The 19,845-nt window shown below is 39.2% G+C and overlaps 1 protein-coding gene across 1 annotated transcript in view; it reads left to right on the forward strand.

Moving 5' to 3' along the window:
* The window catches only part of MRC1 (mannose receptor C-type 1), a 99,160-nt gene that overhangs the window by 24,172 nt on the left and 55,143 nt on the right, over positions 1–19,845 (forward strand). The window contains exons 5-7 of the mRNA XM_047868213.1: positions 6,419–6,532; positions 8,951–9,097; positions 13,324–13,509. Of these exons, the coding sequence (XP_047724169.1) occupies positions 6,419–6,532; positions 8,951–9,097; positions 13,324–13,509 (447 nt within the window). The remainder of the gene's footprint in view (positions 1–6,418; positions 6,533–8,950; positions 9,098–13,323; positions 13,510–19,845) is intronic.

Consider the following 19,845-nt stretch of genomic DNA (forward strand, 5'->3'; position numbering starts at 1 on the left):
TTTATCTCGTACTTTCTCACCACCACATCTTTAAATCTCATGCCATTTCTCGTACCTGGAATTGCCAAAATTTTATACAGCTGAAATGCAATCTTATCCATTTCCATCTGCATTTCCTTTATTTGTTTAGTGCTTTTATTTATTTTTTAAAGTTTATTCATTTATTTTGAGGGAGTGAGAGAGTGAGCATGTGCACATGCATCGGGGAGGTGCAGAGAAAGAGAGAGAGGGAGAGAGAGAATCCCAGCAGGCTCCGTGTTGTCACCTCAGAGCCCAACTCGGGGCTCACACCCACAAACTGTGAGATCATGACCTGAGCCCATACCAAGAGTTGGACGCTTAACCAACTGAGCCACCCAGGTGCCCCTGTTTACTGCTTTTATAATAGCTACTTACCTATATGTCCCACTTCCCCTACAAGATTAGAAATACATTTATTTGTTATTTTTCATTCATTTATTCAACAAGGGAGCTGGTATCTGTGTGTGAGGTATTATGCTAGGTCATAGGGACACAATGGTGATCGAAGCCAGTCATGTCCTCTCTACATGGAGCTTAAAGTCCAGTGGGGAAAACAGACATAAGCAACAGATAAATACACGTGCCACAGAAGTGCCACCAAGAAAGCAAACTGAACGCTATGTGGAGAATGGATTATACGAGCAAATGGCTGATATGAGGAATGTCTCATGAATATTTATGCCCCCCAAACCCCAAAGAGATTCACACAGAACCTTCCAAGGAAGAGAGTCTCAATGAATGTCTGGTGACTGACAAATGATGGTGCAGCACACAAAAAAAATAATTATCTAGAAATCCAGCCTCGTGCTTGGATGGGCGGTCAGCTTACGGCAAGGAGACAGTAAGTTCGGTGGTTCTTAAATGTGAAGTTGCTTAAATCACCGGGGAACTTTGTTAAAACAAAGACGTGTGGGCACAAACTCCAGCGACGCTGGATCAGTAGGTGGGGCCCAGGAATCGGCATATTATCAACCATCCAGCTGATTCTGGGGCATATTCACGAGACTGACAACAGAAAAGCAATCTGACCTCGCTGTGTATCCATAAGCTCAGAGAAGGAATCGTGCCTCAGTCTGCTCAGTTATTCGGTTTTGTGTTGGTTTGGGGGGCCTTCCCCGTGTTGAGACATAGTATCAGAGTGATTAATACACCCATGCATAAAATTAAGGACAGAAAGCCCAGAAAGAGACACAGCTAATTTCACGTAGATGATCCAGGGAGAGAAGGGATGATTTAAGACAACCCTGGTGTTATCTGTGCACACTGGCGTGGGTGAGAGAACTCTCTCAGAGTTGAAATGGTTTCTGAGTCAGTGAGAGAAAGACAAATACCGTATGATTGAACTTGTATGTGGAATTTAAGAAACAAAACAAAAGAGCAAAGGGGAAAAGAGAGAGAGAGAGAAACCGAAGAAAGAGACTCTTAACCATGGAGAACACAATGATGATGGTTACCGGAGGGGAGGCGGGTGGGGGATGGGTGAAATAGGTGATGGGATTAAGGAAGGCGCTTGTGAGGAAAATTGGGTGAGGTATTCTGGAATTAAAATAACAACTTTACAAAGAAGTTGAAATGGTTTCAATTGGCTTTTTTTTTTTTTTTTTTTTTTTTTTTTTTTTTTTTTTTAGGGGAATCTGTGGGTTGTATTATCTTGACTCATCCAAGTTTTACTGGATTTTTGGCTTTCTGGAAGCCAAGGGACTGAACACAGGTTACTTTTTCACTGCCTTCCCCAGCTGCCTAGAGGAAAGGGGTAATGCTGGCGGGAGGGACAGCAGCTGTGGCAGGAAATGCTTTCCTAATCAGCCAGAGCTATTAATGTGTCCCTCAGGAGAGCCAACAAGCCTGAAGAGATTCAGAGGCTCAGTTCACCTCAGATACTTGTTTGAATCTTATCCAAGCCTCCGGAATTTTAGTCAGCAAATTTTAACTGAAATCTGGATAAGAATGACTTCTCCAATGAAATTTGGAGTATTTCCTGCTTTTCTTTAAGTCAAAAATATCATGGATTGGGGGGAAAAAGTCTGAAGGGGAGTTCACAAAATAAACAGCATTTTGTTTTCTGGAGGGAAGATATTCACGACATTCAGGATTTATTGGGATGTATTGGGGGAAGAATCTGGAAAACAACAGTGTGAGTGAGGACTGTGATCTATCTGGGGCAACAGGTCACTAAAAACTAAACAAAACAAAACAAAAATACCCACAAATAGTTACACTCTTAAGGCTTATTCTATGTGAGGATTGTGAGCAGTAAATATAATTTTTTTTAAAAAAACAGTCTAAGTAGGGGCGCCTGGGTGGCTCAGTCGGTTGAGCGGCCGACTTCAGCTCAGGTCATGATCTCACGGTTTGTAGGTTCGAGCCCCGCGTCGGGCTCTGTGCTGACTGCTCAGAGCCTGGAACCTGCTTCCAAGTCTGTGTCTCGCTCTCTCTCTCTGCCCCTTGCCCACTTGCATTCTGTCTCTGTCTCTCTCAAAAGTAAATAAACATTCAAAACAAAACAAAACAGTCCAAGTCATTTTTATGACGCTCAGATCCAATTAGCTGTCATTTATTGATCGGCTCCTGTGTGCCAGACGCTGGGCTTTGTTTCTAAACCTCACACCTACCTCCTAAATGAATATTATTGTCTCTGCTTTATCGATGAAATAACAGACTAGGGGGGAGAAGGTTGAAACTTGCCCAGTGCCTCCTGTTCAGAAAATAGTTGCATTGGAACCAGGTACTGTCTTTCCATTTCACTCTGCCCGGGTCCTTCTCACAAAGTGAGCAAGGCTCTGGTGGTCCCCAAAGCACTACAGAGAACCCTAATTTAGGTGTGAACAGCTCCCTGTTTCAGTGAACTTAACCTAAACTAACAGTCTGATTTCCCTTTGCCTGCAGGGTTTACCGCTCTGCTTGGTGGCCCTTCTTACATCATTCACACACGTTGCATTATATCCTCACTTCCGTCTCTACCCCCAAAATGCTGGGACACTATGTAATCCTCAATGCCCGAACCAGAGTTCTAACCACATATGTGCAGGGTTAAGATTTGCAGAACCGAAATAAGATGTAGGAACTGAAAGCTGGCTCATTACCCTGATTGTTTTGGGGGCTGGCTGGAAAAAGAATTGGACCATGATACAGAAAAGATGAAAACAAAGGGTAACACTGGACACGAACACATCATCTATTATACCTAAGCGCAAAAGCAGGCGTATGACCGTTTCAGACTAGTGTGCAGAAAAATCAAGAATTGAAACGTTCAGCGTGAGGAAGTGATCCTCTGTGTAGTAACGCTAGCGAAGCCTTGGTCTCTCTATGAAATTACAAAAGCACATTCGAGAAAGAAATCTGTGGATGACGACCATCTTCTTTAAGTGACCTACTTAACACAAAATTTGAATTTTGTTTCTGAACACACTTCTTGCCGATCCTGATTCAATAAGGAGTTAAAATAATAGTCAGATAGCTTACAGTTATTGGGCACTTGTTACATGTTAGGCCCTGGTTTGAAAGGTATTTATTAATTTTGCTCTTGAAAATAAGCCTACCAGTACCTAGAGCAGGTGCGGGACGTCAGAGGATAGATAATTCCCTGAAGAAGCTATCACCTTTTCTCAGTATGCCAGACACAGCAATGTCAGATGAAAATCTACTTTACTTTTTCCTATAGGCAGTGAATTCTTTACAGTTTTGAAAAGTTACATATGCTTATATTCTTAACTAATAAATTGTTTACAACGCCAGAGGATTTGACTTCGGGAAATAGCTGTCTTTAACATTTGTGAAATGCTACTTTTGGCATCGTTTCCTCTAGCATACGCCTCTGTAGGTACAGAGAGAATTATTATTCAAGTCACTGCAATTGTAAATCATTTATGAAAAAAGTCATTCAGGGTTCAATAGTATTTCATGGAGTGATCATTAACATATAATGTAGTATCCAACCCTAGAAGGACATTTCTAAGGCACAGTCTGGTAGACGAGTATTTCCTCTTGACACATTATAAGTTACCTGTTAGGTAAATGAGGTAGGACACTATTTTTTAGTTGGTTTCTTCTTTAACTTACCCTAAAGTGATCTAAGCAATCATATGGTACTCAAAACAGTTTTAATAACTGTATTTTTACTATACACAAAACATAATTACTAAACTAAAAGGAAGCCATTGATAAGATGACTAATTATAAAATTGATTTAATATGAGTACATTTTTCTCGCTTTATTATTATGTTTTAAGTGAAAGCAGTCATATTTGGTGCCACTCATCCCAGAGATTTAAGACTAAAGAAATATAAAGACTTCCCCTTTTGATAATGTCGTCTCCTTGGTATAGTTTACAGTAAACATTTCTAGTTTTTGGTAAGATTTCAACTTTGGAGAACCAAAAGTTGAGTCTTCGCAGGTGACAAGAGTGAGTTCTGGCATGGGCTGTTGTTTGGGAAGGAAGGACACGTATCAGAAATATCTGTCTAGGTCATTATTGTGTATTTAAAGGTGTCCTAACATTTAGAGTTATCTAGAAAGGGTAATATATCTAGAAGGGGTAGTAACTCACAGGTAAGTTTAATTTAAACAGGAATTGAATCCACTGGAGAAACCACACTGAACCCTAGGTTCCAATCCTAACCCACTAATCCTCCCCGAGTGTCTTAATCTCTCCGTCTCTACGTTCTCCCTCTGTAAAATGAAGGAATTGGGCTAGATACCTCCCAAGGTACATAAGTACCAGCATACAAGAGCTGTGCTAACTCAAACTTTGTTTCCAGAACGCTTGATATAAATGAGTGAATCTGCATTAATCTTCACTGATTTTTACATTCCAGAGTTTAATTTCATCCCGCTGTTATTTTCTCATTTATTTAAAGAAATCATACAATAGGGTTTACTTTTCAGTAAGTAACTCCAGTATTGAATTCAGTTCGGTTTGTTAAGCCTCAGTCCACCTAATCACAACTTAATCAATGTCCTCAAGTGGGTATTTTCACCTCCCTTTGCAAGTACCTCTCTGCCAGATGCTAAGTCAACTGAGTGCAACGTTCAGGTCACATGACCTCTAAGACAGCCATTTGCACTCTTATGGAAGTGGGTGTAATAAATGTGAGATATGATTATTTGCCACTGAGTCGCTGTAACTTCCATTCACTTGAATTGGTCACACGAATGTGTGCCTATATTAAGCTAATGAAAAATTGGGGAAAATGGTAGCGACTGCCGGAGAGCTCAGCTGGTTACATCAGAACTAGAGAGTCTGGGCTTTGGTGTCATGAGACACTATCATGCTTTGTGTGGATTAAATGAACAAGTACAGCGCTCTAAATAGAGTAAGTGGTAATTCTCACCATTGACAAGAATACTCACCTGAGTTTGGTATTTTATTAAAGACAAAGGACAGTTTTGTGTTTGATGAACTCTTCAACGAACTAAAAGGAATATAGACAGAACAGAGAACTGTGGTTTTTAAAAACGTTCAGGTAGTAACAGATGAGAGTATTTGACCCTGGAGGGCTGAGGTCCTTGTGGCTTGTTTTTTTTAATCCCAGATCAGGCCTGGCACAGAGTTCGAAGCAATGTAATTATGATTTATGAAGTGCCTAAACAAAACGTTGTTCCTGTTAGCCAAAGATTTTGTGCTTAGCATTTAAGCAAAATCTGAATGAAAAGAAAAAGTGAGTTTTAAAAATGTCATGAAATAAAATTCTTAGAATAAGTCCTGGAATGTAAGACTGGGTAATAATTTATGAGACTGGTAAATTGAAATGTTTATTAAACATTTTTATGGTAGAGGGGAGCCTGGGTGGCTCAGTTGGTTGAGCGTTCGACTTCCAGCTCAGGTCGAGATCTCATGGTCCGTGAGTTCAAGCCTTGCGCCTGGCTCTGTGCTGACAGTTCAGAGCCTGGAGCCTGAATTGGATTCCATGTCTCCTTTTCTCTCTGCCCCTCCCCTGCTCACATTGTCTCTCTCTTTCTCTAAAAACTAAATAAACATTAAAAAAACATTTTTATGGTAGAAAACTCTGAATTTTATCCAAAATAAACCTTGTGCTCTAAAATGAAGTAAAAATGTTAATGTTTGATGATAGAGAAATGAAAAGCACGTTCATACTGGCGTATAGGCGTATTCAAGGTGGTGGGTTGAAGCCTGGTCAGATCTGGGCTAGAAGTTCGGCAGGCATCTTAATAGATCTTACTAAGAATCTTACACTCTCACCTCCATTTCTGTATCTGCCAATGGAGACAGTAGCTGTGCTTACCTCAGGTTGTCAGGAGAATCAAAGGAGAAATGTTAGGCATGGTTTTTTATTACTTCCTTCAAATACATTTTGAGTCAAGTGCTTAATTGTGCATTTGATTTCATTGTCTTTTCCAAATGTCAGTCTGGTTTTTGTTTTTGCTTTTATTCTATAGGATTAACCAGTTCCTTGACTTCCGGACTCTGGATTGGACTTAACAGCCTGAGTTTCAACAGTGGCTGGCAGTGGAGTGGTGGGAGTCCATTCCGGTATTTGAACTGGTTACCAGGTAGAGTTCAGCTTGCCTGTGGATAAACTCATCTAAATTCAGTTTATCTGGATACCATGGAGATCTTCTTCATCTCACATATAGAGCTCAAAGAAAGGAATTGGGAGACTTTACCAAATTTAGACCATTTCTCATGTTGCTTTGAAATCTGCCAATGTGATTTGTGGATACTAAAACCTTAAGGTTATACCTGCTTCCCAGGATAGGGATTTGTCTGAGAGGATAATCACACAAATCAATACAGGATTCTGTGAAAGTATATATTTTCTGAGTATCCTTGATTTGCTAGGTATTATATTCAAAATCACATTTTTGAATTTTACAGTGTTCCAATTGAAAGTGCATATGTATAAAATGTATACTTATGAGATATATATACTATGTAATGCTATATAGTGTATTCAAAGATTTTATACATATTTATATTTATACACACAAAAAGTATGAAATTAAGCAAATATAAATTATTTGGGGCTGGACAATTTCTCACTTTGAGCCTTGAGATATTTGCAGCATATCTGTCATTGTCATAATGATCTTAAGGTCTACATTAACATCATTTTCTCCTGTTGTTAATCTAATAGAGTTGGATTAAAACAATATTTCAGCCACAGATGATGATATTCTATACTAGCACAATAATTTATTAGCACTTTTGTTGGCAATTTTTAGTTTAATTGTTAAACACACACACACACATGTGCACACACACACACACAAACACACTTGGGTGATGATCAAGACTTTAACAGCGTTCTAATTTTTTGGAGGACAGAAAATGCTCAGAACTAACCAACTAATCATTGGTTTAAATTGATTTGCTTTTAACTCTGAAATTCCATTTCCAGTGCGTTCCTTCCATGCATAGTTACGGGACTGTCGCTAGAGTCATCTCTATTTGCCTCTACAACATGGGAAATCAACATTGTAAGGCAATATCAGATGTCAGTTTTGTGGGTGAGGATTAAAGTCCAATTAAATGGGAGAATGGCAGTTGGGCTCAATCAGATCAATAATGATCATTTTTTTTTTCAGGAAATAGAGTTTACTCTTTGTTGCTTAGTTATTGTATGTTGGGCAGGTCACTTTATTTACCTTAAAGTTTTGGAGTGATGACTGTAATATTTAATTTGCATTGCACTTGCATTCCCAGAGTTCAGTGAGAAAAGAGGGGGTATAACTTCAATGAAAGTGAGGGATGAAACTGGAATATTAATGAGAAAGGAAAAGAAATTACACCAAATTCCTGAGAAGTAGTAGGCACAAGATCAAATCACCTTCTGAAATAATAGGAGAGTTTCTTCCAACTAAAATTAGAAACCTTGTGGAATATCAGCAATGGTCATTGCATAAAATTTTGATCAAGCAACACATAACCATGGTAGCCATTTACAGACAATTAATTGCTGTATTAAAGTCCTTATCACTAACAGTGGTTCACTTTGTGTGCTATTTCACTACTTCTAAAAATTTCTGACAAAAGCTTTATGGAGCAGGTGATGTGATTCTCATCTTGCAGGAAAGGAAAGTGAGGTCCAGGTCCGGGTTATATACATGTCACAGGTCACAAAGCAGAGTCATTAATAAATTGTGGCTCATCACCTTGGCTTCAGGTGTGAGACAGAACTAGTTTTCAGAGTACTGGTTTTAAAGTCCTACGTGAACGAGCAAAAACGCACGAGAGATGTGGGTATCATTGCCTGTATCCGTTGCCTTCCCGACGTTGACTTTATCTGGTTCTTTTATCAGTTTTCAGTAAGATAGGGGATGAGGGGTTAGCAGTTAAAACTCTTGGGTAGACTGGGTTGAAAATCTTGAGAAACAATCTTAGTTTCGCGTTTACTTGATTGGCGTTTCCTGTGTCATGTTGCTTCCCAAGCTTTCCTCCTCTTGTCTTTCTCCTCTTCACTGTAGTCCTCTCTGTCTCCTCTCCGTAGTTGGAGAAAGTTTTCCCATGTTCAGAAATTCTCTCGTTTGCTCTTCACAGTTAGCCTTACTTAGCTGTTTGGTAGGTAGGTGTCCACCTTTTTAAAATATGGCTGCTTTAGAGCATCACGTCTCTTGTATTTTGTTCAGTACCTCTCTGTTATACATAACCAAACCCAGTGTGAAGGCTGTTCAGGATTATAAGCCCTAGCTTTTCTTGTTGAAATTCTGGGGGGAAAAAGTTATTTCAGAGAAGCAAGGGTGTATAATCAACATTTTAGACATTGAAATGGTCCAACAACAAGTAAAGAAATAGACACGCAACATGTCTTTTGCTCTGCAGTCAGTCAGTAAAAGCTTTCTTGGTGAATTTGCGGCAAATGACAGAATGGAGATCCATTAAATCCCAAGGATGAAGACGTGAGGTTTTGGGGGGCTATTTACTTGTATTACCTATGATAATCCCACTGTGATTTTTCCTTTTCCCCAAAGGAAGTCCATCAACAGAACCTGGAAAAAGCTGTGTGTCATTAAATCCTGGGAAAAATGCTAAATGGGAAAATCTGGAATGTGTTCAGAAGCTAGGCTATATTTGCAAAAAAGGCAACACAACTTTGAATTCTTTTGTGATTCCCTCTGGTGAGTGATCCATTTGATCTGAAGTATATAAAATATTATCACTGAAAGAAGAAAATCATAGCTTACATACCTGCGTGAAATGAGAGGTTTTGTTGATAACTTATGGAGTAAATATAATGATGTTCCTACAGAATTTCTTTTTGTTGGTTACTGGTGATGGGCAGTAACATTTCCGGAGTGTGCTGTGGTGTTCGGGCATGCACAAAGCCTTTGAAAGAACAGAAATCAGAATTCTGTCCTCACAGCAGCCCTGTGAGGTAGGCATGATTATTCACACATTCTAGATGAGGAAAAGGATATTAAGAGGATATATAAAACTTGCACATGTGACAAAACTGGAATCCAAGAGAGGAAATAAATATCTGAAAGGGATGTTTTTATTATATTCTCACTGTTTAAGGCACCGTATAGGCTCTAATGCTGTAAGTTTAGCATCTCAGATGGAAGTCTTCACAGAAATGGGATAAAACATCCCAAAAGTACTAACTTACTTTTACATTTAGGATAGACTCTGGGAAAAGAATCCAATTATGCTCTCTCTTATACTTTTACAGAAGAATTAAATTACTAAGGCATTTTTGCCTTGACGAAAAGCAAACAATCTACACTTTTTTCACTATTAGCTGTTTTTGGAGAGACACTTAATGCTCTAAAGGGCTGTATGGCTGGCTGGATGGCTGGATGGATTCTGCTGGAGAAACTGGACAGTGTGGCATTCTTGACTTTTCTCCTGGACTTTTAAAAGCAATTTCATTGCCTGGCTGTAAAGTCAAAAGGCACAACATGATAGAAAATAATAGTATTTTCCTTCCACCTCTTACCTCTAACACCCATTTCTCCTCCCTGGTAAAGAACTGTTCCTGGGTGTTTATCCTCACCTGGTTACTCAATAAATATATAAAAAAATATGCTGATAATTATTTCTTTCTGTTTTATGCAAAAGGAAGTGTCCTGTACGTATATTCTCGACTTTTTTCCACTTAAAAAGTTTGGACATCTTTCCATATGATACATAAATAGCCTCTTTGTTTCTATGGCTGCACCATAGCCATTGCAGAGAGAGACCATGTAGACTTTTTCACCAGTCACCTATTAATGGACTTTCAATTTACTTCCAACTTTTTATTATTGCAAACAATCTTAGACTGACTGACTTTTTACATGTGCCATTTCATGCATGTGATCACTCCTCACAGTGGAGTTGCTGGATCAGAGAGTGGGTGTGTTTGCAATTTTAATAGATAGAGATATGGTCGAGATCTCCAGATAAGGGTCATGGTTCTTGGGTTTGATATTTACAGAGGCATCATTTTGACTGCAGGCATTGTCCAGGAGACCTCAGTCGCCTTTGTACTTCATATTCTCTCTTCCTCCCATAGGAGATATAGTATGATTCTTTCTTCTTGGAAAAGCTCATACTGTTCTTCAGAAGATTTGGAATTGCCACTTTGGGGAAGAGGAGAATAGTTGTTTTATGCTTCCCTGGTACAGGAAGCAGAATTCTGGAATTTAGCCTTGTTAACTCCCCAGTTGTAGGTTCCTCATCTGTAAGGGGAAATATTAATACCTGTTCTTTCTGTGAAAATTCATTCATACTGTCAAGACTTCAGTAAGTTATTCTTATCTCTCTACAATACCTGCCTTGTTTCACCTGCTAACGTTCACTTTGACATTGGTTTTTGAATTTCTCTGTATTTCCTGGGTTAACCGTTCTGTCTTATCTATAAATTCAAATAAACCAGAGCTTGGAAAAGCATATGAGAGTGAAAATGACACAGTACCCATGATTGGTGACCCTCTTGGGCAAGAGTTCTACCTTGTACCTCATTGGTCCTTCCAATGCTACCCTGTTTGTTCACAAATCCTGGGTCTCTAAACCTGAACTGCCCCGTTCGGTAGCCACTTAACCACAAGTGGTCATTGAGAGCATGAAGCCTGGCTAGTTTGAATTGAGATGTGCCCTAAGTGTAAAATACATACTGCATTTCCAAGACTTAGCATGCGAAAACATAAAATCTCATTATTTATTTTTTATCGATTACACGTTGAAATGAAAATATTTTGCGTTAAATAAAATATATTATTAACATTAAATTTACCCATTTCTATTTACTTTTATTTAACGTGGCTACTAGCAAATCTAAAACTATGTATGTGGCTCTCATTTGTGGCTTACATTATATCTCTGTTGGACGGTGTCGCTCTACAGGAACGGGTGATCTTTTGTGGCTGTCCCATGGAACTCCTTTTCATTGGTTATCTTCATGTTTTAAGATATTTTTTAAGGTTATCCGTTCAGTTTTTGAGGTCCTCAGCATTTGCTGCATTTTCAGCTTCCTAGGTAGCAAAATCAAAATATCCCACCAGAGGGCTCCAGACTTATACTAAGTTTTTTTCTTTCCTTCCTTCCTTCCTTCCTTCCTTCCTTCCTTCCTTCCTTCTTTCTTTCTTTCTCTCTCTTTCTTTCTTTCTTTCTTTCTTTCTTTCTTTCTTTCTTTCTCTTTCTCTTCCTTCCTTTCCTTTCCTTTCTTTTTTTTTGTAACGTGACAGTGTGCAATATCTCAATTGTATTGAGGGGCTAGAATTTTTCAGTATGTGCATTTTTTACTGTTACAGTGATGCAGTCATCGTGGGTGACCGTTTACTTAAATGACTACTGTAAACCGAATCCTGGACTCAAACAAAGATGTGGCAGACAGTCCCAGTCTTTAAGGAAAAATGGCTTTAAGGGATTCATGAAATGAATAACAAACATTCACTGTATTGAACATTTACTAAGGCAGCACATCTGAGAACATATACTACCAAACACATATACTAATTAACGTTCATTTGGTAATACGGTCCCTCTGTAAGCAAGGTGCATTGCTAAACTGCAGTTTGAAATCGTTTCTGTAAATGGTAATGCGAAGCTGCCGTGTAGCACATATATCTTCCGTTCTTTTTCTTGACCAACATTCATCACCCCTGCCATATGGCAGGCCCATGCCAGTTCTAGGGCATACAAGGGTGAATAACATGAGTCTCTGCCCCCACACATCTTTCCCTTCACTTTCCCCAGCTCATGACTATTACAGTACATTTTTTTGCCATGCGAAATCAAGATTTATGAAATTTGGCCGTAACTGTTAGTAGTAATAATTAGGATGTTGGCCACTATGACCTATTGACTTAAATAATAATTGTGTGGTATTTGCAGTTTATAGGAACGTTATCTCAGATGCTCTGTAGTTCAGAAGAACATAGTGAGGATGGGTAGTTTAATATTAGTATGGTTAATATGGTTATATTATATATGGTTACTTTGGTTCATGTGATGTGACTTGCCCAAGGTCACACAACTTGTGGCAAACTCAGGTGTTGCCTGAAAGACTTTTGAATCTAATTCCCTGTGATCACCCCAGGATCACATGCCATCTTGTGGGAGCAAGCCAGAGGCAATGGGCTGGGGCAGAGGCACAGGTGGCCAGCTCACGCTGCTGTGGTTGGTCTCTGTGGCTCGTTGTTGGCCCTTCTGCCCCCACCCATTCTATTCCCCATTTTAACTCAGTTTTTGTGCTTGTTTTCTGAGTATTGCCCTTCTTCTGAGGAATGATTGGCTCCCTAGTGTCCACAAAATCAAAGTAAATTGAAATCTTTTAAGGAACATATTGTATGTCAAATCTTTTGTGCCTCCAACATTTACATAACATGCTTAGTACAGGTTTGCTGACGATAAAATGCGACGATCTGTTGCATCTTAGTGTGGCTTTGTAGGTATAATTTTTTTTAAAAAGTTTTCACATGTAGCTTTATTTTATTTTATTATTATTTTTTAAATGTTTATTTTTGAGAGAGAGTGAGACAGTGTGAGTAGGGGAGAGTCAGAGAGAGGAGGAGACAGAGAATCTGAAGCAGGCTCTGAGCTGTCAGCGCAAAGCCTGGTGTGGGGCTCGATCCCACAAATCATGAGATCCTTGCGCCGAGGTCATACAATTAACCGACTGAGCCACTCAGGTACCTGTAGTTTTATTTTAAAATGAAAGATGGATTCGTATAGTTTTTAGTTGAAAAGCAAACCCAACCTGGTTTATCTTTTGTGAATATGTATGCCAAAGATGAAAAACAAATATTACCTTTAGTTGCTTATAACTATGAACTGTTTTTTTATATAGAATGATGGAAAATTTTGTTAAAACGAGAACAACCTTCCCTCTTAAATGTTTTCCAAACTCTTTTTTCTCTAGAAAGTGATGTGCCCACTAACTGTCCAAGCCAGTGGTGGCCATATGCAGGCCACTGTTACAAGATTTACAGAGAGGAGAAGAAAATCCAAAGAGATGCCCTGACTGCATGTAGGAAGGAAGGTGGTGATCTAGCCAGTATCCACAGCATCGAGGAATTTGACTTTATCTTCTCCCAGCTGGGATATGGTGAGAACCTTTAAATCTGTAATATGTTTGGCTCCTCCCACTGTCCTCCCATCACTAGAAAATTTAATCATAAATGTTAAACTTGGTGATTTAAAATTAATAGTTAGATTATTTTATACAATAAATATTAATCATACATGACAGTAAAACATTGTTTAGAAATTTAAAGAGTTTGTATCACAAAGAATTTGACTTATTTTTCTTTTGATATGTAATCAATTAATAGGTAGTTTAAAAAATACTGTTTTTCCCTGTATAATCCAGATTCAGAGCAGCCTACCTTAAATTTGTCAATAATATTTCATTTATTGGAAGTATTTGTGTATATGTATTTTCTTGCTTTTTTAAAAGATCCTTATCTCTCTTTTTTAAATGTTTATTTTGGGGGGGGAGAGAGAGAGAGAGAGAGACAGAGACAGAGCATGAGTGGTGGGGGGGGGGGGGCAGAGAGAGAGGAGACACAGAATCGGAAGCAGGCTCCAAGCTCTGAGCTGTTGGCACAGAGCGTGACATGGGGCTTGAACTCAGGAACGGTGAGATCGTGACCTGAGCCGAAATTGGATGCTTTAACCGACTGAGCCACCTAGGCGCCCCTGTATTTTCTTTCTTAGTGCCCATGTTTTCTCTCAGCAGAAACATCTCTAAATCTCATACTCTGGATTTTCCTTTCTTTTTTAAGTCTATGTATTTATTTTGAGGGAAAGAGAGAGCAAGCAGGGGAGAGGCAGAGGGAGAGAGGGGAGAGAGAAAGAATTCCAAGCAGGCTCCGCACCACCAGTGCGGAGCCCGATGCAGGGCTGGAACCCACCAACTGTGAGATCATGATCTGAGTTGAAATCAAGAGTCGGACCCACTGAGGCACCCAGGTGCCTTTATTTTCTTTGTTAACCTAGCTAGTGCTGTCACAGTGTTGAGCAGCAAAAAAACAAAAAAACAAAAAAACCCCAAAAAAACAAAAGACAACAACACAAAACAACCAGGATATTTTATTGGGGTGGTTGGGTGTTGGCCTAAATCTTTTAAAGAAATTTATGCCTCCATTGTTAAGGATGTAATTTAAAGATTATATAGAACATGTACTAAACAAAATATTGCAAAGCTTTCAAAAACTGGTTCTATCAACAAACAAACCAACAAACAAAACACTGGGGAGAAGGAGCTGGGAACACTCACCGTGAAGGGGAGGCGGGCGGGGAAGAACCTAACGATAACGGGCGTTCCGCGATACCTGCTGATTAAATGTTTATCATTTTCTGCTTCCACCCGTGGGACTTCTAAATAGCTGCAGCTGTCCATTTCCAGCCAGCAAAACAAGAGGAAATGGCTGGTGACGATGGTGAGGGCTGCTTCCTGACACGTAGAGCCTGAACGTTGATAGGAGTTCGTGGCGAGGGGAAAAGACCAAACAGTTGACAAATAGACAGGAATTGGTAAAGTCGTCCCAGAGAGAGACTGCAAAGACCCCAAAGCACTAGGACTCCTACACCGGTGCCAGATGGGATTCTTTCCCCTGCGCGTATGTTCCTGCGCCCACTAGGCCCTGGTGGTAGCCTACTGCCGCCTGGGCGCAATTTCTCGATTTTATGTTTACTCATTCTGGAGAAATCAGACTAGATGGTAATAATGGGATCAAGACTGATGGGTCTGAATAATATCACGACCTACGAGTCATGATACGTATAGCAGGTGATAAAGTGTTACAAATGAATCCGTGAAAAACGGATTCGTTAAGAGGCCGTAGGCCCAAAGAGCAAATTTTGCTCTACTTTCTATAACATGATGCAGTAATAGCAGAAGCTGATATGTTTATCGCTATAGTTATGTAGCGAAGCTGGTGGCAAAGGTTGCTTCTATTTATTTACTTATTTATTCATTTCTTATTGAAGTATAATTGACATACTTTTTATCAGTTTCAGGTGTACAACCTTGATTGCACATGTGTGGTCATTGCATCATGATCACTGCACTAAACCCGGTTACCTGCATTGACTCTGGTCACCGTGCTGTGCGTTACACTTCCGTGATTTTTGAATTTCATAACTGGAAGTTTGAACCTCTTGGTGCCCTCACCCATCTCCCCCCAACCCCCTGCCTTTACTTCTGGCAACCACAAATCTATTCTCTGTATCTGAGCTTTGTTTTGTCCGTACATTTGTTTTGCTTTTTATTTTAAAAAACAAGGCTTTTTAAAATGCTTATTTACTTTGGAGAGAAAGAGTGACAGAGCGCAAGAGGGGGAGGGGCAGAGAGAAGGAGACACAGAATCAGAAGCCGGTTCCAGGCTCTGAGCTGTCAGCGCAGAGCACAATGTGGGGCTGGAACTCACTAGCGGTGAGATCATGACCCGAGCCAAAGTCCGATGCTCAACCAACTGAGCCACCCAGGCGCCCCTCATTTGTTTTGCTTCTTAAATTTACATATAGGTGAGAGCAAATGGTATTTGTCTGTGTCTGATTTATTTCACTTAGCATAATGCCCTCAAGGTCCATCCGTGTTGTCTGTTGTCGTAAACGGGAAGATTTTCTTTTTTTGAAACAAATTTTTGAATGTTTATTTTATTTACTTTTGAGAGAGAGGAGGAGGGTGCAGAGAGAGATGGAGAATAAGAATTTCAAGTAGGCTCTGCCCTGTCAACGCAGAGCGCAAAGGAGCGCTCGATCTCATGAACTGTGAGATCATGACCTGAGCCGAAATCAAGAGTCAGATGTTTAACCGACTGAGCCACCCAGGTGCCCCTAGAAAGTTTTTATTCTTTTTTTATGGCTTTAATAGTATTTGAGTGTGTGTGTGTGTGTGTGTGTGTGTGTGTGTGTGTGTACATGCAATGGAAATATATATATATATATATATATATATATATATACATACCATATCTTCTTTATTCATCCATTGATAGACACCTAGGCATTTCTATATCGTGGCCATTGTAGATAGTGCTGCAATGAACATGGGGGTGCATATATCTTTTTGAGTTAGTGTTTGTGATTTTTTTTTGAAAAATACCCAGAAGTGAAACTGCTGTATCATCTGGTAGTCCTACTTTTAATTTGTTGAAGAACCTCCATACTGTTTTCCCCAGTGGCTGCAACAATTTACTTTCCCACTAAGAGTGCATGAGGGTTCCCTTCTCTCCACATCCTCGCAGACACTCGTTATTCTTGTCCTTGTGAGAACAGTCATTGTGATAGGTGTCGGGTAATATCTCATATGGCTTTAATTTGCATTTCCCTGATGGTTGGTGATTTTGAGCATCTTTTATTACGTGTCTGTTGGCCACCTATATGTATTTTTTGGAAAAATTTCTATTCAGATCCTCTGCCTATTTTAAAATCAGATTGTTTTTTGTTATTGAACTGTATGAATTCTTTATATAGTTTATATGTAAACCATTAATGAATATGTGATTTTCAAATGTCTTTTTCCATTCAGTATAGTTGCTTTTTCATTTTGTTGATAATTTCCTTTGCTGTGCAGAAGCTTTTTAGTTTGATGTCCCATTTGTTTATTTTTGCTTTTGTTGCCATTGCCTTTGGAGTCAGAGCCAAAAAGTATTACAAAGAGCATTGTCAAAGAGCTTACTGCTAACATTTTCTTCTAGGAGTTTTATGGTTTCCAGACTTATATGTAAGTCTTTATTTTGAATTTATTTTTGTGTATGGTATAAGATAGTGGCCCTGTTTCATTCTTCTGTAAGTGGCCTCCAGTCTTCCTCACAACATTTACTGAAGAGACTGTCCTTTCTCCAATCCATGAGCATGGACTATCTTTTTATTTGTGTCTCCTTCAATTTCTCTCATTTGTGTCTTAGAATTTTCTTTTACCTTCTTGGTTAAATTATTCCCTGGTATTTTATTCTTTTTGATGCAACTGAAAATGAGGTTGTTTTCTTAATTTCTCTTTCTTATAGTTCATTGTTAGTGTATAAAAAGGCAACAGATTTTTTATTAAATTTATTTGAATCCTGCAACTTTATTCAATTTATTTGTTTTAACATTTTTTTTTCTTTTGGTGGAGTCTTTGGGGTTGTCTGTAAAATCATGTCATCACAAATCCTGATAGTTTTACTTATTCCTTTCTAATTTAGATGACATTTATTTATTTATTTATTTTTTTAAATTTTTTTTTCAACGTTTATTTATTTTTGGGACAGAGAGAGACAGAGCATGAGCGGGGGAGGGGCAGAGAGAGAGGGAGACACAGAATCGGAAACAGGCTCCAGGCTCTGAGCCGTCAGCCCAGAGCCTGACGCGGGGCTCGAACTCACGGACCGCGAGATCGTGACCTGGCTGAAGTCGGACGCTTAACCGACTGCGCCACCCAGGCGCCCCTATTTTTTATTTTTACCTAATTGCTTTGGCTAGGACTTCCAATAGTATGTTGAATAAAAGTGGCAAAAGTGCCATCCTTGTCTTTTTCCTGTTCTTAAGGGAAAAACTTTCAGCTTTTCACATTCAGTATGTTAGCTGTGGGCTCACAATATATGCCTTTATTATGTTACTGTACATTCTGTCTATACCCAATTGGCTGAGAGATTTTATCATAAATGGATGTTGAATTTTGTCAACTGCTTTTTCTGCCTCCCTTGAGATGATGATATGATTTTTATTTTCATTTTGTTAGTGTAGTGCATCACATTAATTGATTCTCAGATATTGAACCATCCCTGCATCCCTGGAATAAATCCCAAAGGTCGTGATCCTTTTAATGCATTGTTGAATTCTGTTTGCTACATTTTATTGAGGATTTTTTCATCTATGTTCATGAGGGATATTGGCCTATAATTGTGTGTGTGTGTGTGTGTGTGTGTGTGTGTGTGTTATCTTTGCTTTTGGTATTGAGGCAATATTACACTCATAAAATGACTTTTGGAGCTTTCCTTCCTGTTCAATTTTTTGGAAAAGTTGAGAAAAATAGGTTTTACATTTTCTTTGAATGTTTGGTAGAATTCATTGGTGAAGTCATCTGACCCTAAACTTTTTTTGGGGGGGGAGTTGATTACTGATATGTCTCCTTACTATTAATTGGTCTGTTCAGATTTTGTGTTTCTTTAAGATCCAGTCTTAGAAGATTGTATATATCTAGGAGTTTATCAAGTTCTTCTAGTTTGTCCAATTTGGGGGAATTTAATTGCACATAGTAGTATCTTATACTTTGTATTTCTTTGGTATCAGTTGTAATTTCTTCTCTTTCATTTCCATTTTTATTTATTTGCACCTTCTCTCCTTTTATATGGTTGAGTCTAGCTAAAGGTTTGTCAGTTTTGTTTATCTTTTCAAAGAACCAGCTATTAGTTTCATTGATCTTTTTTGTTATCTTTTTAGTCTCTCATTTATTTTTGTTTTGATCTTTTTTATTTCATTCTTTCTACTAACTTTGGGTTTTATTTGTTTTTTCTAGTTCCGTTAGGTATAAAGTTAGATGTTTAGTTTTCTTTTTGTAGTTGATCTCTTGTTTCATACCATCTTCGTATATTTATTGACACTTATTTTGTGGTCTAGCATGTGGTCTGTCTTGGAGAGTGTTCCTTGTGTACTTGAAGAGAATGCATATTCTGCTGTTTTTGGATGGAATGTTGTGTATGTGTAAATTACTTATCTCCATTTCTTTAAGTTTTTTTCTTGGGTTTTATCTTGTTCCTTTTTTCTTTTTTTAATTATTTGGAATATATTCTTCTGGTTTAAAATTTTTTTTTTAATTTATTTATTTTTGAGAGACAAAGTGAGACAGAGCGTAAGTGGGGGACGGGGAGAGAAAGAAGGGGGACACAGAATCTGAAGCAGGTTCCAGGCTCCAAGCCGTCAGCACAGAGCCTGATGCAGGACTCAAACTCACGGACTGCGAGATCATGACCTGAGCCCCAAGTTGGATGCTCAACTGACTGAGCCACCCAGGAGCCCCCTCTGTTTCTTCATTTTGTTTGCCTCTCTATGTGAAACAGTAATCTCAGTCTTAAAGTGGTGGCCCTGTGTGAGCATCATCCTTACCATTTAACTTTGCTCTGCTCATTACTTGTTTCTTGAACTGTTCTTGCAATTGTTTCAGACTTATGGGGCCCAGACGTACAGTCCCTCCTGGCTACCGGAGCCCAAGATTCACTGGGCATCCTTTGTGCTGGCTGTGCATGGAAATGCTGTGAGGAAGCAGAATGGTACCTGCTGTTTCTGGGGCTGCAGTAGTGGCATGGGGCATGGGGCCCTTGCCCCTGCCTCTGGAAGGGCTGCAGCATCAGTGTGGTGGGGTGGGCAATAGTGGATCAGACTGATAGGGCAAAAATGGTGGCAACCAGTGCCAGCACAAGCAAGGTAGAGGAGGAAGGTAAAATGGTGCCTGTCAACA

Source organism: Prionailurus viverrinus, chromosome B4 (genome assembly GCF_022837055.1).
Source record: "Prionailurus viverrinus isolate Anna chromosome B4, UM_Priviv_1.0, whole genome shotgun sequence".
Lineage (NCBI taxonomy): Eukaryota > Metazoa > Chordata > Mammalia > Carnivora > Felidae > Prionailurus > Prionailurus viverrinus.